Source organism: Macaca nemestrina, chromosome 15, assembly GCF_043159975.1.
Source record: "Macaca nemestrina isolate mMacNem1 chromosome 15, mMacNem.hap1, whole genome shotgun sequence".
NCBI lineage: Eukaryota > Metazoa > Chordata > Mammalia > Primates > Cercopithecidae > Macaca > Macaca nemestrina.
The window spans coordinates 22,672,653-22,700,648 of NC_092139.1; the positions used below are offsets into that span (position 1 = coordinate 22,672,653).

A 27,996-nucleotide genomic window follows, 5' to 3' on the forward strand; every position below is an offset into this window, starting at 1 on the left:
GCTGTTCCCTCTGCCTGAAAAGCACTTTCTACTTTTCTTGGTGTGACTGGCTCTTTCATATTAAGGAATTACAGTATCTATCATTAATGAAGTCCCCCTTATCTGCAGTTTTGCTTTTCATGGTTTCAGTTACCCAAGGTCAATTGCAGTCAAAAAATATTAAGATATTTAGAGAGAGAGAGAAAGACTGCATTTACATAACTTATAGTATATTGTTGTCATTCTATTGTTGTTCTTAATCTCTTGCTATGCCTAATTTATAAATTGAACTTTATCACAGATATGTATGTATAAGAGAAAACATAGTATATATAGGGTTCGGTAATATCCATGGTTTCAGGAGTCCCCACTGGGGGGTCTAGGAGCAAATCCTCCAAGGATAAGTGAGGACTACTGTAACTTAAATGTCACCTTCTTGGAGGAGCCCTCCCAGAGTGTATAATCTGAAATAATTCTCATTCCTCATCACTATCCCTTTATCCTGCTTTATTTTCATCATAGCATTTTTCATATCTAAAATTACACGTTTACTTTTTCATTTGCTACATTTCCTAGTTGACTGGAAGCTCAAGGGGAACTTGTCTGTTTCTCTGTATCCCTAGTACCTAAAACAGTGCCCAGCCCATGTTAGGGGCTCAATAAGTATCTGTTGAGTGTATGAATGAATAATTCAATGAATGGACAAGCGATTCCCCTACTGGGCTAGATTGTGAACTCATGACACAGAAGACATCAATAACATTTGAGACAATGAACAAGAGAATTGGTCCATGGAAAGACCAAAATCTACGTCCTCCCCAGGCCCCATCCAAGGACATCTAGCCCTTTCCACTAGGAGTCCCATCGCACTGAGTCTCACTTCCCCCTGTTGGTTCATCTCCACTTCCATAAAGCTCCTATCTCAGGCCACTCTAACCACTCTGTCCTTGCTTTTTAGGCCTTACCAGAGGGGCAGACAGCTTCGTGGGACACAGCCAAGGAGGATGAAAACCGCAATAAGAATCGATATGGGAACATCATATCCTGTAGGTGCCCTTCTGGGAGCTCCTAAGATTCGGGTGTTGAGGACACAGGGGAAAAGAGGCTATTACTATTATTTACCTGGAATTTGTTATCAAATAATCTTTGATGTCTCTAGCTTTGTATCCACATGCCAAGATGGAAGCTTTATTTCAGCCTTATTGTCATCCCTAGACTGGATGACAGAGCATGGCTGATCTCAGCCGGAGGGAGCAGGCAGGGAGCTGGGTCAGGGCACAGCAGAACCATGAAGCCTCTTGGGGTAGAACCTCTGAAGGCTGGGTCTCACCGAGCATTGCCTGCTCAATTCCTCAGGTCGGGGAGGAAGCCCAGCCAAAAGGGCTGGCATGCAGAAGACCCCACAGCTGGACAAAGAGATGAGCTCTGTGTTCCCAGAAGCTCCTCTAATTCAAAGGAGGACTTTGGCAGCAACCTGGGGTGAGGAGCATGGGCCCCAGCCTGTGAGGGAGGGGCTGAAGCACCCGGGCAAGAGAATGGTGCTCCTCCAAGAAGGTGGAGTCACATTGGCTGATGCTCAGAAGTAAAGGCTGATGCTCAGAAGAAGCCAGTAACTCTGGCATACACCTGGGGCTTGGGGTATGCCCAGCTCAGGCCCCACAGGAGCCCGGGGCTACTCCTATCATACAAGAGACAGAGTTTAAGGCAACACAGATTCTACCTGACCCCACTATAGCAGGGCAGGGGCTCCGAGGTGAGGGCCCTCAGGTCTGCATCAGTGCAACTCGGGAGGTGCTGAGCCTGTAGGGGAAAGCACGTTCTTATGCAGGGCTAAGGAAGGACATTGCCTGCGCTCAGCAATGAGATTTACCTTTCCTGTAGGCAACCCCAGTGAGTGACTCATTGATGAAGTCAGCAGTGCAGAGTAGTTAGCGCCCTCTGGAGTCAAACTGCCCAGGTTTCTATCCCAACTGTAGGGCCCGGGGAAAGTTACCTGACCTCTGTAAACTTTCGTATCCTCCCCTTTAAAATGATGAAGATAATAGGAGGAGCATTTAAAGGCACATAAAACTCTTGCTGCAGTGCCTGGCACCATGACTCTTACCCATAGGGTTACTTTCTTGAGGTCACTGATGAGCAGCATGGATCTATCATTCCACCTTATTTTATTAACCAGGATTCACTGAGTACTCAGGACATGTCCTGTGGGGACATGGAAGAAGGCAGGTTGGTGGGGGAGAGGTGGGCATGATCAGATGTCCATTTTGGAAAGATCACTAGGGCAGCAGATATGGAAGGTGTACTTCATTGGGAAAGGCTGGTAGCAGAGGGATCAGTCAGCAGACTACTGCAAGAGTCTCACCAAGGGATAATGGGGCCTGAACAATGACAATAACTTGTGTGTGACAGGTGCATGGTATTCAGTTCTGGGGGGTGAGGAAGAGACAGACTGCCACAGAACTGAATGTCATGCATAGGTAACACACAAGTATTGTCACTGCCAAACATTGGTAGGTACAGCCTTCAAAGTAACATAAATACAGAGAAGACAAAGTTATCTCGTACAAAATGCTAAGCATGTATTCTAATTAGAACAGGAGTCTACAACAGCCTTTGTCTGACTCAATGTAACCAACCTGGACCTTTTGACATCTCACCAATGGTGTGAGGAGCATCCCTTGGTCTCAGCTCAGAGTAATCCAGTTCATCCAAAAGGAAAAAAAGAAAAAAAAAAAGGATCCTGAATGACAAATTATTTCTAGCACAATTCAGAGTTTTGTTTTGTTTTGTTTTGTTTTAACTGTCTAGACATTGCCTAAGAAAAAACTTGGAGGAAGAAAGAGTAAGATACAGGCAGATTGTAAAGGAAGAAAAAGGCAGAAGTTTTAGCTTAGCTGTTTCCTGTGCTGATTTAGGAATGGGCTATGAATGGTAGAACTAATCAGAAAACATTTATAATTTTTCTCTTGGAAGATGGTAATTCAGACAGCAAGATTTCTTGCAAGTGAAGTGTTGAGAACTGATATTCAAACAGTCAGCAAACATGTATTAAGACTTATGACATGTGGGCCTTCTCTAAGCAGACCCTGTGATGGGTCCTGGGAGGTGGAGCTCCTGCTCCTGGGAGCCCCCACTCCGCCACAGGGAGCTGCTTGCCCTGTCTGGTCCCCAGCATTCTCTGCTCCTGCACTGTGGATACTGTACCCTAAAATATATAGTCACTTATCTCCCTGTTAGGCTGTGAGTTCAGACAGGGTCCATACATTGTAAGTTATGTGATCTTAGTCCATCACTCTAACCTTTATTCTCTGTAAAACAGGTTTAAAAATGTCTTTCTCCTAGAGATGTGGCACAGATAAGGAAAAAATGACAGCCGGGCGTGGTGGCTCATGCCTGTAATCTCAGCACTTTGGGAGGCCCAGGCAAGCAGATCCCTTGAGCTCAGGAGTTCAAGACCAGCCTAGGCAACATGGCTGAACCCCATCTCTACAAAAAGTACAAGACGTTAGCTGGGTGTGGGGGTGCACGCCTGTGGTCCTAGCTACTCAGAGGGCTGAGGTGGGGGTATTGCTTGAGTCCAGGAGGTGAAGGCTGCAGTGAGCCATGATTGCACCACTGCATTACAGCCTGAGTGACAGAGTGAGACTCTGCCTCAAAAAAAAAGGAAAAACAAAGAAAAAGAAAGAGAGAAGGAAGGAAGAAAGGAGGGAAGAAGAAGGGGAAATGACTAGAGCACAGTGAAGGGACCCTGAATCCTTGAGAGACAAGGATACCCAGGCTGGGCTACCTATCCAGGCCCAAGCCTAGGGGGGCCTGAGGTCAGAAGGCATGCTCTGTATCTCCCCTGGATTGCCACTGCAGCAGCCTGGCCCAGATCATCATCCGCTCTCACTTGGCGCTGCCCAGCCTCCTTTCTGGTTACTCCACAGCTAATTTGGCCCCAACTTTTTGCCTGTCTGATCCCTGATAGAAGCCAGAAAAACTTCTTTGAAACATGAATTGGATGATGTCATTTTCCCACTAAAAACCCTTCGAATGATTTCCCTTCACTTTTCGGTTTTCCTTATGGAAAGGCCCTCAGCCGTCTTTTCAGTCTTATTTCACACGATACCCTCTCTATCACAGCCTCTCCCCTGAAGCCACACTGGCTTTCCTTCAGTTCTTTGAGCTCCCCATGCCCTTCTATGTCACGGGGCCTTTGCACATTCTGTTCTATTAAAGTTCTCTTCCTTTCTCTCTGTGACCTGTGAAGGTCCATGTATTCTTCAGATCTCAGCTCAGTCATCCCTTGCTTAGGGAATTCTTCTGATCCTTCGAATATGTTCAGAGCCCCACTATTCACTCCTAGAGCACTATATATGTCTTCTTAGCCCTTGTCATGACTGTGGCTTGACAGGCATTTGGAGGAATGTTGATGGCCATCTCCATCGCTAGAATAGATGCTCCATGACAGCAGGACCACGACTCCCTTCCACTTTGGTTTCCCCAAACCTGGCCTATGGTTAGTGCCCAGTAAATAGGAACTGAATGTGGGAGAGTCTCTGAAGGGCATGAGCAGTGGTCTCTTCTCTCTGCTTCCCAACTATGATAGAGAACACCCAGAAAGGAGGGGTGAAGAAAGCTGGGCCCAGTAGCACTTGGAACAATGATATTCCAGTAAGGAAGAAGATATTGAGCCTGAATGAAGACAGTGGCAAGATGGGACACAAGAGAGAGAAGGACAAGAACAATCTAACCCTTCTGCAAGCTGCTTCTGAGAAGACAGGATCCAGGAAGTCAGGAAAAATGAAGGCAATGAGAATTCCAGCGCTGGGACTGCAGAAGATGCCATCAGTGTCCCACCCACTTCCCACGGCCTCACTGTGAGCAGCACGCAGCTGGTAGGGGGGTGTGCAGGGCCAGGATGAGGGTGAAACATGCAGGGAGATGCCCACGCTCAGCTGTTGACCCTGCATGGGCACAATTCTGGGAGCAAGCTCCTCCTTAAAGCCTATGGCTGAGGCTCTGAGCTTGTTTCACCCTAGCCCTGCCCTGCCTGCATCTCTTAGACTGAGGACTTTCTCCAAAACTGAGAAAGGATCCCCTGCCCAGACACAGGCAGCCTGCAAATCCTGAAGGGTTAATAACCCCAGGAGAATCCCTCCACCACGAAATACCCCAGCTTCTTCACTGTTCCCCTGAAGTTCCTTCTGGAGTTCCCATGGGGGTGAGGATGAGCTACCTGCAATCCTAATGGGCTTGAAAACTCACCCTTAATAAGCTGCTTTCTCTTCCCTGTCATACAGCCCCCCTTTCCTACTGGTATTCCTGTCTCCTCCTACATAAACTGCTTGGACTAAAATCTCTGTCTTAGATCTACTTCTGAGAAACCCAAATGGAGACAGACAGAATTGAAGCACCTTGACGATACCACCTTGATGGGTTTAAATAAACCAGAATCTCCTTTCTAATTTAAGAGTCAATCATTCTGCAAGAGATCAGGGCCAGAGCAGGTCTGCATTCAGTGCTGAAAGGAGACAGTGCTGAGGTAACCAGTGAATTCAGAAAGCAGCGCAAGACATAAAGGGGAATCAAGAAAAAAAGAGAAATGGAAAAAAAACAAAAAAACAAAAAAAACCCTGGAATTGAAATGGGATATGTAAAAAAGAAACAGCCCTGAGGAATGGAAAGTGTTCCTGCCCTTGTATGTGTCCCTCCCAAAGGCAAAGCCTGCTGCAGCTTGATAAATAGAAATATTCTTGGCGCAAGAAGAAAACTGGCTGTGATTAGCATCTTAAGGAACCCAGAGCACTGAGAGGCTGGAGTGGAGGACAAAGGCCCAGGCCAGGGAGAACAGAAAAGATTAAAGGGGACAAGTAGGAGGGAGGGCACTGCCTACAAATGAAACAACGAGAGACCTTGACAAAATATCCCCTTTCTTCCAAGTGATTCTATTTAGAATTTAGTAATAGAGACAGTGGGGTTTCTAGGGAGTGGACATGGAAAGGAAGTGAAAGGGAAGGAAATGAATGGGTAAAATAAGAACAAAGAGTCCTTTGCTTCCAAGTAACTCTAGGGCAGAGACTATTGGCAAGGGGAAATTCAGGAATCCCAAAGCATTCTCCATGTAAACTTTTAGAGGTGCTTCCTAGACTGGCAGGAAGGAGCTGACACTGAGAAGCCGAAGTGATCACAGAGGTTGCAAATGTTACAAAATGAGGCCCCCTTCTGGGATCAGTTGTTTATAAAAGTATAATCTAGATGTAGAAAGACTACAGGGGATAGTGCAGTACCTTGGGACTAAATTCCATCCTCAGACCACGAAGGATTCGGTAGGGAGGGGTTACCAGGACCCAAAGAGAGATGACCTGACCAGAGGTGGGTGCGACCTTTAGGTGGCAAGGCAGCCACCCATGGTGACCCCACCCAGGGGTGCTGGAGGAGTAAGTACCTCCATCACACTCTCCTCCCTCCGCCCAATCTTCTGCCTGTGCTTTCCATTGGCTGGACCCAACCAGAATCCAGAGAACAGGGGATCTGTTGACCTAATCCAGTGGTTCTCAAAGTGTAATGCCTAGAGCAGCAGCATCAGCGTTACCTGGGAACTCATTAGAGGTGCTAATTCTTGGGCTCCACCCCAGACTGACTGAATCAGAAATTCTGAGGACAGAGTCTAGCAATCTGTATTTCTAAAAGCCCTCCAGGTGATGGTGATGCATGTGCAACTTTGACAATGTCCAATCTTGGCCATAGCAATCAGCCTCCTGGATTAGAGAGCCAGAGGAAGTGGAGAGGGGGTTTGAGGGCACACAGGATATCAGCACATTTTCTGAGACTTCTCTTCCACCAATCTAGGAAAAGTCACTGGGCTCAGGTGTATTGGGGTCTTAGACATGAGGTCAGGTGGGCTCAGGTTTTCATCGCAGTTCTGTTGTTTACCTTCAGCATCATCACTTCACCTCTCTGACCTTCAGGTTCTCACCTGTCAGATGGCTCTAGGGGAGCTCTCAGGATGGAGAGGCCAAATTAAGCTGAATGTTTATTAAATCTGAATGTTTATTAAATTAAGTCATAGACTTTTAAGTCTAGATGAGTTAGTGTAGCCTTTTTGAGTTCATAGACAAGAAGATATGGCCCAGAGATGGAGTGCACCGTGCCCAAGGTCACACAGCAAGTCTGTAGAACAGCCATGACTGGAGCTGTGGTCTCTTGCCTGCCAGGGTGGCACATAGTCCTTACCAAAGAGTCCTCTCTGCATCAAGTCATATCCATTTTCTTGGGGGAGAATGTGTTCCTAAGGTCCATCCTCAGAGCAGATGAGCTCTTCAGAGAGGCCCATCTTTTCCAGAAGGAGGTGGGGCTACGGTGTGCAGAGAGGACCCCCACTCCTAGTGAGGAACTCAGGTTCAAAACAAAACCCAGAGGCCTTTTCTCATAGCAGGTTTCTCTGCTGATTCCTGGGGAGACAGAGCTGGGGGTGACAGAATGGGTGCCCTGCTCAGTGCTCCTCTCAGCCTCCATTCTGCTTTACTATCTCTGAGGGTGGCCCTTGCCTGGGTCCTACAGATGCCTTGTGGTGCAGAAATCATTGGTACCCTGGCATATCCCCAAACACTCACTACTTGCATGTGTGCTAGTGCTAATTCAAACTGCCAGCACCTTTCATTCTTTTCCTAAGGAGTTTCTGGCCACTGGAGCCTTCTCTGCCTTCTTGCAGGGCAGGCCCAAAAAGCCAGAATATTAAATGTCCCCAGAACCTGCCCTCAATCAATGACTGATGGAAGTGGGTATATACATACCCTAGCTCCCTCTCCGCTTAGGTGAAATGACTTGAAGGTACACATTCTTCTATGATGTCTCCCAGAGCTCCTCAGCCAAATTAAGCCTCAACTGGCCACAGTGGCAACTTGCTGAATGACATGCCCCTATTAGATTTCTTCTCTGTGTCACTTCCCACTCCCCTCCTGGTGTTTCCTGGGATCACCCCCTACACCAACTACTTGCATCCAAATACATATCTCATGTTCTTCTTCTGAGGAAATACAAATAAGAAACCTCCCTTCCTTCCTTCAGAAAGGCCCGTCATTGGGGCAGTGGGCAGTGCCTGGATGGCATCGTTAGGACACAGGTGGTCCTGTCTTGGTGCTTGCCCCTCTCAACTTCAGTCCCCTTCAGTCCCTCAAAGGTTGCATCTACTGGAGCAGCTCCTCCCAGGACCCCACAAAGAGGAGTTTTCCCATTTCAGCCAGCATGGATCTGGCAGGACAAGGAGGTACACAGAATGTCAGGCTGTCTCTGCGTCATGCCCAAGCCAGCCTCTCTTGATAATGGTAATTCAATCAAGATTGAATGTGCAGACCTTTAACTTCAATGAGGTACCCAGGCAGTCTCCGCAGAATTACCTGCCTCCTCCTTATCCACTCCTGCAAGATGATGGCATTAACATTTCCAATACTTGTAGGAAATGGTTTTTCAGCTCCACAATTCATTGTAATGAGTCAAATCTCTTTTCTCTGAAAAAAAAAAAAATGCACTGTTCTTTACCCTTTGTAGTGCCCAGAAGACGGGAAGAAAGAATATCAAGTATCCAAATAATATTCTCTCCCCAGCCCCACCTCTTTTTTCTCTCTTTAAGTGGATGTGGGTTGAGGTAACAGGTTTACTGGGCTATCTTTGATGATGAAGGGAGGGAGAAGGAGTTGTGGTTTGTTCTGAGAGTTAAAACTGTATGAAGGAGGAAAGTGAACCCTCTATCTGGGGTGGCCATGAGACCTTAGTGGGATGAGGACCAATGTTGGAGTCCAAGAACTTGGAGGAAAGTGGGAGCTGGAGAGGTGTGGCATAGCAAGGTATGGAGGTCATGGATCTCATGGTTCCAGGAGAGTAAGGAGCCTACAACTCTAAAAGGAAGCCCTTATCCCTATACCTTCTCCTGAGTTATGAAACTTTTTGGAGCCTTGAGTTTCTCATTCATGAAACGGGATGATGATAATAGACCTCATAGGGTTACTATGAGAATCAAATGGCATAGCATCCTATGGCATTTGGTAAGTGCCTGGAACATCTTACACTTTCCGCACAGGTAAATTTCTGTTCCCCACCACCTGGCACAAGGTGAGTCTCTAGTCTTATGGCCCATTTCCAGTAAGATCTTCTGGTCTTTCCCAAGACAGATTGAAGTGAATAACCAGAGCACCTCTATGCTAAATCACTAAACATTGGTCTGTATACTCAAACCTGAATGTGTATCAGAATCATCTGGAAGGCATATTAAAATGCACATTGCTGGGCCCCACCCCACAGTTTCTGATTCAGTGAGTCTGGGCTGGGGCCCAAGAATTTCCATTTCAAACAAGTTCCCAGGTGCTGCTGATGCTATTGGCCCAGGTCTAGAATAAAAACAAAACTGAATTTATATATTTGTGTTAATTTCTTACAACATACCAGGTGGGTTCATATTTTACATCTTTTAATCCTTGCAGCAAGTCTGCATAGATATATATGATTTGGATGTTATAGCTGGGTAAATAAAGGCTCAGGGGAAGTGGTAACCTGCCCCAGGTGATATGGTTAGGGTGTGACAAGCCTCATGTCTGCCTTCAGAACCCACCCAATCCATAACCTCCCTTCTGCTAAAGGCAAGAATTGGCTGCCAGTTTTAGGAAGGGATAGGCTGGGTCTACAGGTGTGGTGAGGGGTCAGCTAAGAGGAGAAGAAGAATTTGAGCCCAGGATCCAGGCACAACTGCCAGCTTGGATGGAGGTGTTCTTTGAACATGCAAAGACTCTGTGGTCAGAGTGAACATAGTGCATTTGAGCAACTGAAAGAAGATCACAGTTATCAGAGCAGTATGTGAAGCTGGAGAGATAAGTAGGTTCCAAACCATCAGATCATGCAAGACATTGCGGGGTGTGCTGGGCTTTGTCCTCTGTCAGTGGTGTTCTGTAGCTGACTCATACCAGCTTGCAGGAGCAGATTGTTAAATTTTCAGGAATTTTGTGAGCTGGTTGATGCTATGTTGATAGCTTGAAATCGGTCATGGTGGGAGTATTTACACCACAGAAATCAGCAGATATTACTGATCAGGGCCTTTTTTCCCACAGGGAGCTGTTTGTTAAACATTTACCAACATACCACTGGTCTTTGACCTCAAGCAAGAAAAAGCAGATTGACTGCAGACTGAGTGATGATGTTCCCCTAGACTTCTGTTAAATGGAGCTCTTTGAATCTGTGTCTTGGTACCATGTCTCCCTTGTGCCTTCTGCCACCAGTTCCCTCCTTCTCACAGCCAGCTCTTGCCCATCTCTCACCTCAGCTGAGAGCCAGGGGAGCAGGCACCTGCACCTTCCTCTTGCCTCATTGAGGAGTTTGCTTCTCCTCTGCATGACTCTTAACTCCTCTCCTTGTCTTGAATATCAAACAAGGAGTACCAAATTAGCTGTTTTTCAAGCTTGCAAAATGTAGATAGAGCATAATGAACATTCTGGGCTGCTTGTAAATTACCTCGTATAAACGCCTTCCCATCGCCTGCCGCCCCATCTTTCTCCATGTGCGTGTGGGTAAACACGATTTTTTATCCTTCTAATTATATAAAGTTAGAAGAAGAAGGGGACACAGAATAATATTAGCATCTCCCAAAATGAATAAATAAACCATAAGGACACTGCCACTCCTTGCGATGCCTTTCTGGTGGACCTGCAGCTGAATTCCACCCTTTAGTGAACACACACAATAGTTCTTTGCCTCTGCAGACAGATGAATCTGTATTTGGTACAGAGTGCAAATGGAAAGCCCCAAGTTTCAAAGTATGTCTGCTATTAGCTCACTGCCTGCCTCATATTCAGCCCCCAAACCATCATTTATTAAGCACCTGCTGTGTACCAGGCATTGTCCTAGCATTTTTCTTTAGAGCAGTTTTAGGTTTACAGAAAAGTTGAGCAGAAAGTACATCATTCCCATGTACTCCCTCCCACCCACGTACTGTTTCCCCTATTATTAAATCTTGCATTATTGTGGTACATTCATTACAATTAATTAATATTGATTTATTATTATTAGCTAAAGTCCACAGTTTATTCGGGTTTGCTTTTTATGTTGTACAGTTCTATAGGATTTGACACATATACAATGACATATATCCACTATTGCACTATTGTATAGAATAGTTTCACTGCCTTAAACATCCTCTGTGCTTCACCTATTCATCCTTCCCTCCTCCCATGCGCCTGGAAACTACTGCTCTTTTTCCTGTGTCTAGAGTTTTATCTTCTTCCAGAATGTCATATAGTCAGAATCATGCAGTATGGAGCCTTTTCAGATTGGCTTCTTTCACTTAGCAGTATGCATTTAAGTTTCCTCCATGTCTATTGTGGCTTGATAACTCATTTCTGCTTCTCACTGAACCATATGCCATTGTATGGATATATGATGAATGCTCCTTGACTTACAGTGAGGTTATATGCCCATAAACCCATAAGTTTAAAATATCATAAGTCAAAAATGCATTTAATATGCCTAACCTGCCAAACATCATAGCTTAGCCTAGCCTACATTAAACATGCTCAGAACACTTACATTAGCCTATAGTTGGGCAAAATCATCTAATACAAAGTGGCATTTTATAATACAGTATTGAATATGTCAGGGAATTGATTGAACACTGTACCAAAAATTAAAAACAGAACAATTATATGTGTACTCAAATTATGGTTTCTACTGAATGCATGTTGCTTTGGAACTATCATAAAGTCAAAAAATCCTAAGTCTAATCATCCTAAGGGAGGGACCATCTGCACCACAATTTGTTTATCCATTCACCTATTGAAGGACATATTGGTTGCCTCCAAGTTTTTGCAATTTTAAGCAAAGCTGCTATAAACATACATGTGCAGGTTTTCCTGTGGACATAAGTTTTCACCCCATTTGGGTGAATACCAAGAAGTGCAATTGCTGGATCCTAGTATGGTAAGAGTATGTTTAGTTTCGTAAGAAACTGTCAAACTGTCTTCCAAAGAGGCTGTACCATTTTGCATTCCTACCAGCAGTGAATGACAGGCCTTGCTGTGCCACATCCTCCCCAGCCTTTGGTGGTGTCAGTGTTTTGGATTTTGGCCATCCTAATATGTATGTAGTGGTATCCTGTTGTTTTAATTTGCAATTTCTTAATGACACATGATGTTAAACATCTTTTCGTAAGCTTATTTGCCATCTGTACATCTTCCTTGATTAGGCGTCTGTTCAGATCTTTCCCCCATTTTTTAAACAGGTCATTTGTTTTCTCACTGAGTTTTAAGAGTTCCTTGTGTATTTTTGATAAAAGTCCTTTCTGAGATATGTGTTTGGCAAATATTTCCTCCCAGTCTGTGGCTTGTCCTCTCATTTCTTCATGTCCTAGCACTTTTCACACCTATGTTTTCTCATTTAATCCTCTCGTGCCATGTAGTATTGGCTCCATTTTGTTAAGGAAACCAAAGCTAAGAGCGATCAATCGATTTGCTAGGTGATGGAGCTAACATTTGAAGCCAAATCTGATCACAGCTCCATATCTCACATCATATATTAAAAGTTAATCTCACTTGACATAAGTTAGCTGTGTAGGCATGAATTTTGGTAACATCATAATAAAGCACCTTTCCACTGTCCCAGAAAAGAAACACTGTATTAGGCTGCCCTGCAGAGCCCAGCATGATTCCTTGGGTCTCCGTGGCTTCACAGGGCATGGAGAGCCTTCTGAATGAAACACCCGCTGCTGCCTCCTCTGTCTCCCCTCCCATCGCTGTTCCCCTCACACTCTGTTTTCCCAGGATAGGAGACCCTTGCAGCTCCCCAACTGTGCTTGCTTTTTTCAGGATATCTGCCTTCACTCTAGCAGTTCCCTCTGATGGAAAGACTTCCTCATTGTGCACTGGCCAAACCTGACTCATTTTTAATTCCTCATTCACATGTCACTACACAAAGCCCTCTATTCCCCATCTTCTAGATTTGGAAGTTTTGCTTCTGCGTATAGTCTGTCTCTACTAAATTGACAAACTCCTTAACATGAGTATCACATTTGATAGCACTTTCTTAATCCCTTCAACTAGCCTGGCACAGAGTAGGTATGCAGTAAACAAGTTCTTAATAAATGAAGGAGAGATGTTGTCAAACACCATCATCTGGTGGCTAGAGATTGCTTTCATCCGTAAGAACACTTAACTAGAATAAATAAGTTTGTTTCTTTTTGTTTTGTTTTTCATCATTTTTGCTTTCCGGTTTTTCAACTTCATTTTATATTTTAAAAATTCCCTTTCAACATTTTAAACCAGAATCTCTGTTTCCAGTGCTATGGGCCCCAGGGAGGCATAACTCAACAAATAAAGGAGATTTCTGAATCAATAAGTCATAATGAGACCATTGAGTGAAAACACAATGTGCATTTTCACTTTTTTAAGGCCTACAGCTTCTGGAACTGCTGGTAACAGAGGCTTGATGCCCTGGGCTGAGAGTCAGGTGCCAGGCTTTGTCTGAATTCCAGCCTGCTGGATGGGCTGTCCCCCAGGGAGTCCTCTTTGGGGCTAGAATCCTGCAGGAACTGGGGACCAACTGTTTGCACAGACTCCAGCTGTAGTGTCTGTGAGATGCCTGAGGCTCTGGGGCAGCAAGTTATGTGGACGGAGTAGGGTTTCAGGGTCAGAAAATCATAATCGAGAAGTCCTCTCTGCCACTCACATGATGCATAACTTTGGAAATTTGCTTAATCTTTCTGAGTCTCAGTGCCTTCATCTGTGAAATGGGAAGACTCATAATACCATATCATTCTGGTATCCTTATAATAACCTATATGGCTATTTTGAGGCATAAATGATTGAACGAGATAATGTATGTAAAGTTTCTGGTACCTACCATGAATTCAATAAAGGTTAACTTCAAACACCTCCCCCATGTCACACTCCACTCTCCCACCTACCCAAAAGGATTGCTTAGACCACCCACCTGCTTCCTCTAGTTGCTTCTACTGAAACTTTTCCCCCGATGAATAAGAAAAGTGGCATTTAGTATAACCCGCTGTGTAGCACAGTGCCTGCCTGACACATGGCAGATAGTCAATGAATGATTCTTAAATGAATGGATAGATATGGGGTGTGTCTTATACCAGCCCTAGGCCTGTTTGTCCATAACAGGACCCATTCCTTACCTTCTCCCACTCTACTATTGCAGGTAACTGACCCCTGTAGGTTGCATTTTTCAGGCTCTCCTGTCAGCTGTCTAGGTTTGGGCAACGACATGCACTGGGAGACTGGAGAGAAGAAGAAAGGGAGAAGCCAGGGTATTACAACTACAGTAGCCTTCCTTAGCAGTAAGGGAAGCACCTCCTCATCTCCAGCTCCTACTAGAATCCCATTGTGGCTTCAGGTTCCAGCAGGTGGCCCCAGCTCCTGAGCGCTGCGCATTCCACCACCTCCCTCCATCCCTTCAGCCCAAGGGCAGGCAGTCTCTCATTGTTGCTCCTTATCTCTGAGTTTCTCCACTGTCTTCTATCTGGCTGCTCAACTCTTCTGTCACCCAGGCAACCACTTCTCTGTAGTTAATTCCCTCTGCTAGGTATATTTGAAGTGGTTTCTAACATTATGCTTACACCCCTTTGGAAGTAGGAGCGACTGAACTCAGAGTTAAGATAACTTCACTCCTCTGTGCTCTAGCATTCACTGACCATGTGGCCAGTCAGGCTTTCTGGAGCCTCAGTTTCCTCATTTGTAACCAGGGCTAACAGAACCCGTCCTACTTCTCTCCTGCAGGGTCACTGTGAGAACCCAGCGAGGTCATCCAATTATACCTCTTCCATGTATTACTGAGTACCTGCTGTATGTCAGGATCTTTTAAAGGTGCAGGGGATGGAGCAGGGAATAAAGCATAATGTCCCAGTTCTCAAGGGGGTTTTGGTTAGTTGCAAATAAATGTGCCTTGTAAACTGCAGAATGCTGTATCATTCTAAGAGGATAAGCTGACCTGACCTCCTTGACTCCCAGAAAACCCTTGGGGATGTCCAGAGTTCTCCAGCCCACTTCTTAGGGACCCCATTCCTGCCCTAGAGGAAGGTGAATTAGGATGCAGTGACTGCACAATGATAGGTGCACAGTGACCTGGGTAGCAAACCAAAGTCCCTCCTCCCAACTAGACCCAACCAGTGTTCCACTTGTGTGTGTCTATTAGCGTGTCAGAGCTCACTTAATTAATTGTAAAGGATTATCCTGATTCTTCTGCTGTACTAGTTTTCTTTTTAATGGTTTTCATTCGGTGTTACTTGAAGTAAGCATGCTATCAAATAAAGCCTGCAAATCTTGTTTATGTCTAGATTGTGTTTGAAAAGGTATCCTCTCTAACACGATGTTTAGTTATTGATGACCTCTTTTACAATGATTTAGTCAGCCTCACTTTAATGATAGTATTGATAACAATATATGGCTGACAATCTATCTACAACAATACTCCGAGGGGCAAATGAAAATGCAATTTGTGCGTGTGCGGAAGATAGGTAAACTTGTTTGTTTTTAAACCACATGAAAATGGAGTGTATTAATCCAGATGCAGCACTCTCCTGTCCTGAGCATTTTTATATGGTCTCTCTTACGTTGTCCTATGAAGCAGGTATTGCCATCCCCGTTTTAATGATTAAATCACTAAGACTTAAAGAAACAGGTGACTAATCCAGTTAGGTAATGACAAAATCAGAAGGGAAGGTAGAAAAATAAGAAGTGCTTACCTCCCTGAGCCTCCGCTTCCTCATCTATAAATGGGAACAGTAACTGAGGGTAGTGTTGAGAGTTAAATGAGAGAGTAGCACAATGCCTGATATGCCGTGCTGTCATTAACAAACAGTAGCTCCAAAGGAGGACATAGCTGCCTCCTCACCTAGGGCCTCTTATCAACCATCCCCTTGATTTCTGCTCTCTCTGCAGACGACCATTCCCGGGTGAGACTGCTGGTGCTGGATGGAGACCCGCACTCTGACTACATCAATGCCAACTACATTGACGTGAGTGTCTTAATGGGGCTGGGTGCTGGGGATGGCTTTTGCAGGCTCAAGATCTGTGGTTTACCCCAAACTCTCCTCCAGAAGGTGGTCCTTCCAGAGCAGTCTGGATCCTCCCTGATACGTGGAACTAGTGTAACCCAAGTTGACTGTCCATCTTATGCTGTATCCTCTTTCAGGCTGGCTGTAGTAGCCTGCTGTATGGAGCCTCAGGACAACTGTTGGTCTTACTCATTCACCCCATTTATTCATTTGTATATATGTCTGTTGATCCATTCGTTCATTCACATAAACGCACGACCATTTATGCCACAAAAATTTTAAAGTGCCTACTGTAAAATGTATACTAGATGCTATGGGAACCATAATGCAAAAAACACCATGGTCTCTACCTTCTAAAACCTTAGCAGGCAGATAACGCACACATCAATAATTCCAGGGCAAAGTAGAAAGTGGTAAGTGTCCTAAGTACAGATAACATGCTGCAGAGATTCAGAGGTAGGGAAAAATATCACTTCTCCCATCAGGAACGCAAAATATGATGTGAACCAAAACTTCAAGCACAGGTATGATTTAAAATCAAAGAGAGGGAAGGGGGGCCTCTGGTTAGAGAGAATAGCACAAGCCAAGATGGAGCAACTGGCAAGGAGATACATAGCAGCTCCATTTGAGGGGAGCAGAGAATATGTAACAGGAATAGTTGAAAATACTGTTGGGGCTACATCAGTGACGATTAAGTGCTCAGGCTTAGGAAGTGGGACTTTATCCCACAGACAAGAGGAAGCTATTAAACATTTTTTATCAAGGAGGTGACCAGCTCAGAACTGAGCTTTGGGATGATTTATCTGCTACCAAAGATAAGATAGATCAGAGGGAAGAAATTCTGGAATCAAGACAACTACAACCAATAAGGAAAGAGGCTGCTCCAGTATTCCAGAGACGACTGAGGAAGGGACTAAACTCAAACAGGAGCCAAGAAGGGTATGCATGGAAGTGAGAGCATTTGCTAAGCAAGAACATGACTGCTGGAGTCAGAAGGACAACCCAATGTGACTGATTCAAGCCATGCTTCTCAGGACCTCAGCTCACAGCCCATGGGTCTTGAAGAATGGCACAGAGATTCACATTGGTCCCCCAGACTCTCAAATGTATTTACAGATAGGCTATAAAGTGTGGTGGTGCAGTTTGTGAATTCCCCCTTAATCTAGACTAAGCCAGGTGAGTTATTAACTCAACAAATACTTACTGAGCCTTGTATTGGTCATTCGACTGTTTGCCCTCAGATCTATTTATTGTGCTTCCCTGTTCTGCCTTGCATTGCCGGTGTGTGTGTGTGTGTGTGTGTGTGTGTGTGTGTGTGTGTGTGTGTGTGTGTGAGAGAGAGAGAGAGAGAGAGACAGACAGACAGACAGACAGACAGACAGACAGACTGGAGGATGATGGAAAGGCAGTGTATTCTCTGTCTCACTCCCTTCCTTGGGCAGCTGCTCCAGCAGTGGCTGTATCCTGTCTGTGGCTCCATCTTTCCTCAAGCAGGCCTGCCATAGTCCAATCTCCTGCCAGTCAGCCTGCTGGGGCTCTGGTTATTTCTGGACTCTGGATTCTGGTTATTTCTCCCTCTCCGGCTATCCCACGAGTTCTAAGGGTTGCTTGCAGCCTCCTGCAGTTCCTGATCTCTGGGTTGCCCCACTATTCTCTGTTTGGCATCTTGGCTCCTCCATCACTTGTGTAACCAGCTCCCCATGCTGAATTGCCTCTGTCTGAAACACCTAGAGTGGTTTCTGTTTCCCTTACTATACCCTAATTAACAAAGGGCCTACTACATGGCCAAGAACTGGGGCTGGAACTTCAGTGGAGTTGAAGATAAACACCGTCTCTGCCACCGTGGTCCTCCCAGGAAAGTTCACAGGAGATGGCCAGTTCTGAATAGCTTTTCTCCAGCCCAGAGCAGGGTACTCTGAGCATGCACCCATCATGCCAGCAGCCTTTCCCTCATACATCCAGTATTCAATTCACAAACACAGAGCAGACCCTCCACCGTGTATGGGAAATACTGACTTTTAAGACCAGGTCTCTGACCTAAAAGGGACTCAAATCTGGTGAGGGAGTCAGATAAGAAAATAGACCTTCACAGAGCAGGGGCTGTGGGATCATAAAGGAAAATCAATGCTTCAAGTTGGTGGGAAAGGGAAGTAGCCAGTGAAGGCTCCCTGGAGGAGGTGATGTCTCAGCTCTGCCTTGAAAGGTGACTTAGAGTCATCCAGGCAAGAAGGTTTATAGTAACCTAAGAATTACTGATCACTTTTCATTGTACCAACATCACCTTAACTAGTATCACAACTTCACAAGGTAAGTAACATTACTACCCATTTCCAGATGAGTAAGCGAGTCTCTTCAAATTATATAACGTGTCCAGGATTATACTGCTAGGAGGTAGGGGAGGAGGGAGCAGAAATCTGAGTCAAGAGTACCTCTCCCACCATACCCTGCTGTCTTTAATATTAAATCACAGTGAGCAATGACACCACCAATTGGCTCTTAATGAGTCAGTCTTGGGTCCTATGATGGGTGGCTTAAGTAAGTCAGCTTATCAAAACCTCTTCACAACCCTTCAAGGTAGGTGTTATCATTCCCATTCTCCAGATGGAAAGGGCTGAGGTTTGGAGAAGTTACAAATAAGTCCCAGGCCATGCAGCTGGTCGGGGCAGAACCAGGATGGGAACTAGACCTGAATGGCTCCCAGTTTAGCACTCTTTCTCCTTCCCCTCCCCACCCAGTGCCAGACACCACCTTGTAGCCAACACACAGCCAGGACTGAGTCAGCATATATTGATGCAGGTTGAGTTGATTCTTCCATTTCTCCTCAACCTTGTCTATGGCTGCGTGGATGTGACCCTAAGGACCACAGCCCACACAGGGTCTGGCGTGCCTGAGTTTCTGTATCTGGCATTCATCATTTGACTAGAATCCCCCAGCAAAAGTCATTTTCCTAGATAGGCACTCAATCCAAAGTTGAATGAGCATCTGACTACAGTCAGGGCCAAGACACACTTTGGTATTTTATAGGCAACAAATGAAACTGCTTTCAGTGTAAGTTAATCTCTACAACACTAGTGCTAATTATGCCTCTGATTCCTTTCCTGTTTTATCATTACAAGACATGTTTCAAGCCTTTAAAGACAGGAAACCAGAGCTCTAGGTTAAGAGCACTGTCCAAGGTCACACAACTGAACTTCAATTCTCTGCCCACTTAGGACACACCACGACCTCTTCCTTCTGTCTGTAAGAATAGGTTAGGCAGACAGGGAAAATGGCCTCTGTTCATGCTGTCTTATCTTGGGATATTGAACTCCGGGCTGAATCTCAGTGGTTAGAATCCAGGGCTAATAAAGTCATGAATCTGGTCTTTGTCGAAGGCCTGGCTGTTGAATCCAGGCCTTTGTGATTACTAGCTTTATGATCTTGGGTAAATTACTTACTCATTCTGATAGCTATAAAATGAGATAGTGGTGCCACCCCACAAGTGTGCAATAACTGATGTTAAGTATCTGTTATGATCCCAAAAGGAGACATAGGCTTCCTCAAAGTGGGTACCCAGGGAAAGTTTAATAAAGATGTGAACAGGATTAAGAGAAACCAGTAGAGTAGGGTGCAGTATCACTAGGCTAACAATAGTAGGGAGTCCTTACCAGCCCTAGACCCAGATAAGGGAAGACAGTAGCTATGAGAGAGGGCTGCCCTTCAAGAACTGAAGCCCTTGATTGAGTGACAAGGTCAAGCAAGCCATGGTGACCTGGCAGGGAGGAACCTAGAAGAACATATGCCCCAACCTCCTCCTGGTCTCTGAGCTCCTGCTTTTGTTCCCCATTGACTAAACCCAATTTGAAGCAAAAAGCATAGGAGCCCATGGTACGATCCATACAGAGCAGACCATGGAAGGAAAAAGGGGAAATGGAGGGACAAAAGGAAGATAACCAACCACAAGCAACTCCTTGCACCGTTACCACTATAAAGTGAAGAGTGAGGAACTCCATTAATTGCGAACCAACTATATACTCCAGCAAAGATAAAATTCCTGGGGTCTCTATTTGGGTTCCTGGCAAAACAGTGCTCCAGACAGCTAACTCGGTCCTCACTCCATCACCCTGGTCTCCAACCCAGCCAGAATCCTTCCTGGCTCTCTAATGAGCTAACTGCCCACGCTAGAATCATTTCTCTACAATTGGATCTTGATGATTCATTAAAATAACTCTATTGGGATAATGAGCTGAATGGGGCCAGCCCTGTCTCTGCCTCCGGAGGCCGTGGTCTGTTACTGTCTGAACCATCCTGCTGGCAGGTTTGTTTGCACACCCGAAAATGTATTGGCCACTTAAATCTGTTATAAATTACCAGCCTGGAAATAAATATCGTATCTGGGTCCCCAGTAAGTAACAGATGCATGAGTGCAGAGAGAGATAAATGCGTTTTGGATGCAAACCTCTTTCCCATTGCTCACAGACAGATGGAGGCAGGCCCAGTGCTGGTTTGCAGTCGATCTGCGTGCTGTGTAGGTGGGACTTAAATGAACTCAAAGTTCTTTTAAGGTTAGGAAGTTTTCTGTACTCGCTCTTGGCGAATCCCCAGAGGAGCCCCAATTGAGCAGTACATTTCCTTTTATCTCCTTTGCTGAGGAGTCTCGTGGTTGGAATGTTTTCTCTTTGGGGACTGCGTGGGTTTTTGGAAGCCAAGGTGGGTCTCTTTACTCAGATGCAGCATGGGAACAGGCACACAGCATGCGTGTATTCAGTCAGTATGAATTTTTCAAGGCCAATGGCCCAGGCTGACTTCTAGGTGCTGGGGACATGGCCGTGAGCAAGCCAGATACAGCCCTGGCTTCGTGGAGCTCCCATTCAACTGGGGGAGCATATAAATGAAGAAAGAATAGTGTGCTATTTGGTGATAAGTTCTCTAAAGAAAAGTAAGCCAGAGCAAGTGGAAAGAAGCTGATGGGGTGGTCAGAGATGAACTCTCCACAGACGTGATTGACAACTGAGCAGAAGTTTGGATGGAGTGAGAGAGCAAGCCACTCAGTTACCTGAGGGCAGACATAGCAGGCACGGGGAACGGCCAGTGCTAAGGCCTCTGGATGGACATGTGATCCCTATCTCTGAAGAAGAGCAAGAACCAGTGGATGATGAAAGAATGGTAGAGAAACTGGGAACATCACTGAAACGATGAAATGGAAATGACAAGAGGTGTCAAGATGCGCAAACCAGGCTTAAGGAGCCAATCAACCACCACTTCCTCTGAGGTGCCCTCCTTGGCTGTTCAATTCCCATGGGTGCTCCACAGAGTCCCCACATCTTCCCATTAGTAGCCTTTACCCCAGTCTGTTGATGTCTACAAGTTGCTCAAAAGCAAAGTCCACATTCATCGGGTCCACTTTTGTATTTCTAGTGCCTTGTACATAGTAGTAGGTGCTTAATTAATACCTGTTGATTGACAGTGAATGTGCAAACAAATGAACTCACAAAATAGAGAATCCAAGCCATCTAACTCCACAACTAAAATGTGAATCTCTTGCTCAGAATGTTATCTCACTGAATTTCAAGCACGTTAGAATCTTCCAAATCACAGCTTCCTCCAGGGTCTCTTTTTCTTCCAGCCTGAGCATTAAGAGGATGCTCCAACTTCAGCTCAAAAACACTCATGCATGTATTTCACCAACCAGACTGCTGATAAACTGCACCCAGCTCTGGCTGGCATGTCCCATGGCCCAGGAGGAGAAAAGTACAAAAAAATTTACTGCAGCACATGGAATTGTATTCACTGAGCATATACAAAGCCCTACTGGGCCACTCAGAAGAAAGGAGTCAACTCTGCATCCCAGAGGAGGGCATATTTCAAGAGCAGCTTGGTGAGGCTGAAGCACAGGGTGCACGGGGTTGTAGGAGTGGACAAAAAGGGACAACTGGCGGTGAGGCTGGAGATGAAAATGGAGACAGATGACTAGTCCCAAGCTAAGGCATTTGGGCATTACCATGCAGACAACAGGGAGCTACTGCAGGCTTATAAGCAGGGAAATAACACACTCAGTGTGCAAGAAGAAGCTCATGGGGTTAGGAAGCAGCAAGGCTACAGAGTGAAACTGCAGGCAGGGAGGCCAGCTAGAAGTTAGTGCTGTGGCCTCAGCCAGGGAGGATGAGGGCTGTGGGAATGAGTGATGGGGATGGCAGAAGAGGGTAGACTTGAGAAACTGCATCTTTCCAGGATCTAGGGGACCATTTTCTATTCCCAAAGCTACTCAAGAAAACCCTTGGGTTTACTTCTTTCTTTTAGCCTGAGCAGCCCTGTCCACTTGACTTGGAGGAAGGGATAGGTCCTCCTACCACTTGTGTCACAGGGAAGGGCTCAGTTATTACATTAACACAAAGAAGGTCTCATCATCCCAGTATCCCCTGAGAGGTGTGCATATACTTTTAGTCTTGATAGGCACTCAGTAAATAAATGTTTGCCAAATAAACAATAAAATAACAATAGCAAAGACATTTATGTTAAATCTTAGAATAGGGCTGGCACATAGTAACTGTTATATATCAACTCATTTAATCTGATCAACAACACTATGATGTAAATACCATTATCCCTATTAATTTTTTTAATTTTATAGATTTAGGGGGTACAAGTGCAGTTTTGTTACTATATATATTGCACAGTGGTGAAGTATAGGCTTTTAATGTAACCATCACCTGAATAGTACACATTGCACCTATTAAATTATTTCTCATCCCTCTCACCACCCTCCTACCCTCCCACCCTTCTGAGCCACCAGTGTCTACTATTCCATACTCTACATCCATATTGTACACATTATTTAGCTCCCACTGTAAGTGAGAACATGTGGTATTTGACTTTCTGTTTCTGAGAGTTTTTTTGCTTAAGATAATGGCCTCCAGGTCCATCCATGTAGCCATGTTGCTGCAAAAGTCATGATTTCGTTATTTTTTATGGCTTAGTAGTATTCCATGGTGTGTATGTATATATATGTGTGTATATACACACACACCATGGAATACTGTGTGTGTATATATATATATCTTTCCATATATATATATCTCCATATATATATCTCTCTCCATACATATATATCTCCATGTATATATATCTTTCCATATATATATTTCCATATATATATATCTTTCCATATATATATCCATAATATACATATTGAATACTATATATATATAATTTCTTTATTCAATCATCCATTGAGATGGACACGTAGGTTGATTTCATATCTTTGCTATTGTGAATTTTAAAACTGAGGCACAATGAGGCTAAGTAGCTTGCCCCAGACCACAAACCCTAGAAGGGACAGAGCCAGTGTTCAAACCCAGGCAGCTGAGTTCCAGAGTCCATGGTATGCATAATCACCATGCTATGTTGCCTGCCTAGTTGGTTTGTCAACAGCTTGTTTATTGGGTATTTGCTCTGAGTCTCACATTGTGGTGAGCTCTGTGGGAAAAAATTTAAGCTTAGTAGGGAGTGTTTGTCCTTAAGAAACTGACAACCTCATTAAGTACATAGGATTTCTCAAGCACAGACTTTAAGTGGGGCTGTTCACTAACTGTGGTTAATCCAACAGTTCTGGTCATGACATTGTCCCTGGATTGGTGCCGACCTCCAATTCTAGAGCAGGCCCAGCAATTGGAAGGTGCCTGCAAAATCATTATTGAGCAAGTGAAACACAAAGGTGCAGAAATGTACAAGGGACTCAGAAACTTGTCTTTGAATCAGAAAGTGGGTCTAGAACTTTAGAGATGCCACATCTATGGCACCATAAACCATACAGATGGCAGTTCTATTTCCTGAAGAAAGTGGCCTCAAGGCAGTTCATCCACCTCAACAGGACAAAAAGACTGGTCAGCAACATCTAAGACAAAGGCAGGTATCCATCAAACGTTAGGACTTATTTTCTCTGGACGTGGTTAACTATAAAAGCTAAGTGGATTTCAGGACTGTCAACAATCTCTCAATTGATAGGGCCCATAATTGGCATCTGTGTTCTTTAAAAAATTTATTCATGTATTCATTCATTCACTCATGTATTTATTTAACAAATATGAATTGCATTCAGTGTTCTGCACTAAATGCAGGTCTGTCTTCAAAACTTAAATTCTACTCAATATGACTGTAACTGGAAAAAGGACACTCCATGTATGCCATGCCCAGGCAAAAGAGGGGTCACCTTCAACCTCTTCTCCAGTGATGAAGGTTATGGGGCAGCAGGGTACTGCCCAGCCAGAGTACAGCAAGGCCTGCTGTAGCGCTTTGAAATGTACACAGAAATTAGAAACTGGTCTTTGAATTTGCAGGTATCTTTATGGGTCTCCCAAGTCACACCTCCATAAGGTCTTCTCCGTACCTGGGACTTCAATTCCAAGCCCAGGAATGTTGGCATAGAGAAGCAATGTGGGATACTTCTCAATTTTCTTTTTCTAATTGTTACTAATGGAAGGAGTCAGCAATTGAATTGTTTTTTTTTTTCTCTTTCTTCTCTGGGTGTCCCATAGGGTCTTATACAGTGTTCTTCATAAAATCATGGCTCAAGAAAGACTTTTTGGTGGTTGATGCTCCCCATAAACCTGAAAACTCCTTCTCTACCTCTTTTTGGGTGCATAAGGATAAGTGATGCCCATCAAATCTTTGCTCCCAGTGCCACTGGCTCCAAGGCAAGCCTATGTAGGCACCTCACAAGTAACTACAAGAATAGCTAGCATTTAGTGACTTACTGCACACTCTATGTGCAACATCTCATTTAACCTTTGCCACTTCTCTGGGAATAACTGATGCTGTTCTCATTTTGCCCATGAGAAAATCAAGACTCGGAGAGGATGTTTATTAATATTGTGCTGTCTGCAAGCTTTGACAACAGATTTTACAGTGCTTTTCTCCTGTTATCCAGGGATACCATCGACCTCGGCACTACATTGCAACTCAAGGTAAGTGCCCTCCCTCCACCTAGTGCCTCAGAGAGGCTTCAGGGGTCCCAAGGGAAAGGGCTCTCTTAAATGCAAGGCTTTTGTCCTCTCCTCCTATATCTATTACTCCAACCCTCCTTTTTCACTAAACAGCCCTGGAGGAGAGGAATGAGTTTCCACCAGCAAAGAAGTCACAGAGGGGTAGGCTGAAGAATCTCCAGAGGTCCTTGAGATTGTTCAGTTGTTTATTTGGGAAGGAAAATGGTGGCAAGTTTCACTATAGGAGAAAGGCCCATGAGTGACAGAGTAAGAAGCTGTCACTTGGAAATGGTCAGGAGGGAGAGGCCCAAGCTGATGGTGCCTTATCTCCATGATAGATGCGTGCCCATAACAGACATGCAGCTGGCTGCCCTAGAAAGTAACTTGGCAGTGCGTTTTCAGAAGGCTTAAAAGTGATCATACCTTTCAAACCCTTCTGGAAAAAAAAATCCTGCAGATAATTATATATATAGACAATGACGCATATAAGAACATTCTTCACGGTGTTATCTATAATAGGAATAAAAAAGTGAAAAATCTTAAATGCCCAACAATTGGTACATTGGTTACATAAAGTGTGTTACCGCCATATTATAGAAAACCTTGCAGCTATTAAAACTATTATGCTTGGTAAGAATTTTTAAGGGCATCAGAAAATACATATAATAGGTTTGATGCTTATTACAGTAAATACACACATATACATATAAATATAGAAAAATGGTATTCAAACTTTTATATCAAACACACATATTACTTTTGTAATTTTAAAAATGATGAAGGCCCAGGACATTGAAAGAGTAATTTCCAAGGAAATTGCTTTGGACTGTCAGAGCCTATTTTCTGCTCCTCGTCTTTTTTTTTTTTTTTTTTTTTTTTTTTTTCCCTCTTCCTTTCTGTTCAGGCTCTAGAGGAATGCCTCCAGCATTTGTCAAGCTCAAAATCAGGCATCTCCTGTTTTTGTTCTCAGCATCTGGCACCCAGCAGCTCTCTCCATCCCCCCACCCCAATCGCCTTCCTGTCTGTCATGGAGGTTCTCGAGCCCAGTTTTTGAAAACTCCCTCAAGCCATAATACAGTCCAGATAAGGCGATACGTGGAGTTGGTAGGAAGGGTCTGAGCAGGAGGAGGACAGAAGAGAGAGGAGGGGCTGCCAACATTTCCAGTAGATGCTGCAGATTGTGAGAGCTTGGAATGAGGCTTTCCTCATCCATACCCTAATCTGTCCCCATCAGGCTCACATGTCTCAGGCCCATGTCTCAGATACTTGGTATCTTAACGAGGATCACCGGCCTCACTTCTGCTCACCAGTGTGGAGACTTGACCAACCAGAGGGACAAATCTTCTCAGCTGCTTCTTTGCACTTGCATTCTCTAACCTCACTGCCTTCTCTGTTGTCAGGTCCAATGCAGGAGACCGTAAAGGACTTTTGGAGAATGATCTGGCAGGAGAACTCTGCCAGCATCGTCATGGTCACAAACCTGGTGGAAGTGGGCAGGGTAAGCCTCTCCCGCACTCGCCTGGGCAGAGGATGCTGGAGATGCCCTCTCGAACATCTCTCTGTTCCACGCATTGTGCTAAGTGCCTCCTAGTCAGTATTTCACCCTCACAGCAACCTACAAGGGAGATGTCATCACTCCTATTCCACATTCAAGCAATGTCCTTTCCCTTCAAATCCCCTTCATCCCTTTTTCCACCCTCACTCTCCGTTGATGATGTCATCTCATATATTTTGAGGAAATTAAAACCATCAGTCATGCACTCCCTCATCGTCACACCATAAAGCTGCAATCCTACTTGTATCAACAACCATCCTCTTGTTCTTCTCCTCTGCTGTCAGGTTTGACTATAAGAAATGGCTGTTTTTGCTGACTCAAATGGTCGAATGTCAACCGTTTCTTATAGCTCAGCCTAATACAACAGAAGCCATGTCTCTGCCCTTCCAAAGGCAAACCTCGTGCCTGGATCACAGATTCTACTCAATAATTTTTTTCATTTTTCCCTTTCTCGCTTGCAAAATAAGTCTCTTTCTCATTGCCAAATTGTTTCCCTTAGCATACAATCACGCCCAGTACCTTCCATCTTAAAAAGAAAGGAAAAGGTAAATAAAAAGTATCTTCTTGTTCCTGCTTTTCTGCCAAACTTTAAAGACTCACAGAGAGGCTCTGTTTCTTCACTCAGGTTCTCTTCTACCCACCCCAGCGTAGCTCCTCCCTCCATCCCACCAATAGTGATATTGTCAATATCACTCGCATCCTTCATGTCAACAAATCCAGTCCCCACTTCTCTCTTCTCATCTTACTCAACCTCAGCGGCATCCAACCCTTTGTTACCCGCTTTTCTTCCCCTGACCTCAAGAAATCTTGATGTTCTTCAGGGCTCAGATCTTGGTCTCCTGCTCTGCTCCATCTCAACTCTCTCTGAGGTGGTCCTCAACTACTCCTGGGGCTTAGAAATGGGACTGCTATTCCCAGCTTGCTTTTGCCTACTTGGTTAACTTTGGCATGTGGGTAGGCTGCTGAGTTTAAAGGCAAGGTGTACAAATACTACAATTAAAAGGGCTCTCTACACACCATATGAACTAACTAAAATGTGGGCAGGTAAGTTTTTGCTTGGGTAAGAAACGGATAATTCATAAAGATGAATTCTGGCCTCTGTGATGATGGGAAGGAGAAAATCTGGGCTTTTGTAATCCAGTAAAGGGGTATGGACATCTCAGGGCCTAATGGGAATTTAGGACCAGGTGAGACTTTATCCATGAGTCCACCCTTATCTAGTCCATCACTCAATTTTACAGATGAGGAAACAGACCTAAAGGGGTAGAGTACCTACCCTGACGTCACTCAGCCAAAACCTAGGCACAAAATTTGACAGTGGACTCTCATTCCAGTGCTCATGATCACTCCACTCAGACTGTTCCCCAGGGACTCAGGCCCAGGGTGCAGCTACTGTGGATATAAAGGCCAGCCCAGGATTCAGAAGCAAATTTTAGCCTGTTCTACAATATATCCCACATTGGAAACAGACT

General features: G+C 44.7%; 1 protein-coding gene across 17 annotated transcripts in view; it reads left to right on the forward strand.

The window, feature by feature from the left end:
• The window catches only part of LOC105496374 (protein tyrosine phosphatase receptor type T), a 1,121,698-nt gene that overhangs the window by 1,049,011 nt on the left and 44,691 nt on the right, over window positions 1-27,996 (forward strand). For all 17 annotated transcript variants that reach the window (XR_011613330.1, XM_071079282.1, XM_071079290.1 and 14 more), the window contains 4 exons: window positions 938-1,025; window positions 15,894-15,970; window positions 24,915-24,951; window positions 26,370-26,467. Coding sequence is in view for 16 of the 17 variants with exons in the window: in XM_071079282.1 (XP_070935383.1) it covers window positions 938-1,025; window positions 15,894-15,970; window positions 24,915-24,951; window positions 26,370-26,467 (300 nt within the window). In the remaining variant the exon portion in view is untranslated. The remainder of the gene's footprint in view (window positions 1-937; window positions 1,026-15,893; window positions 15,971-24,914; window positions 24,952-26,369; window positions 26,468-27,996) is intronic.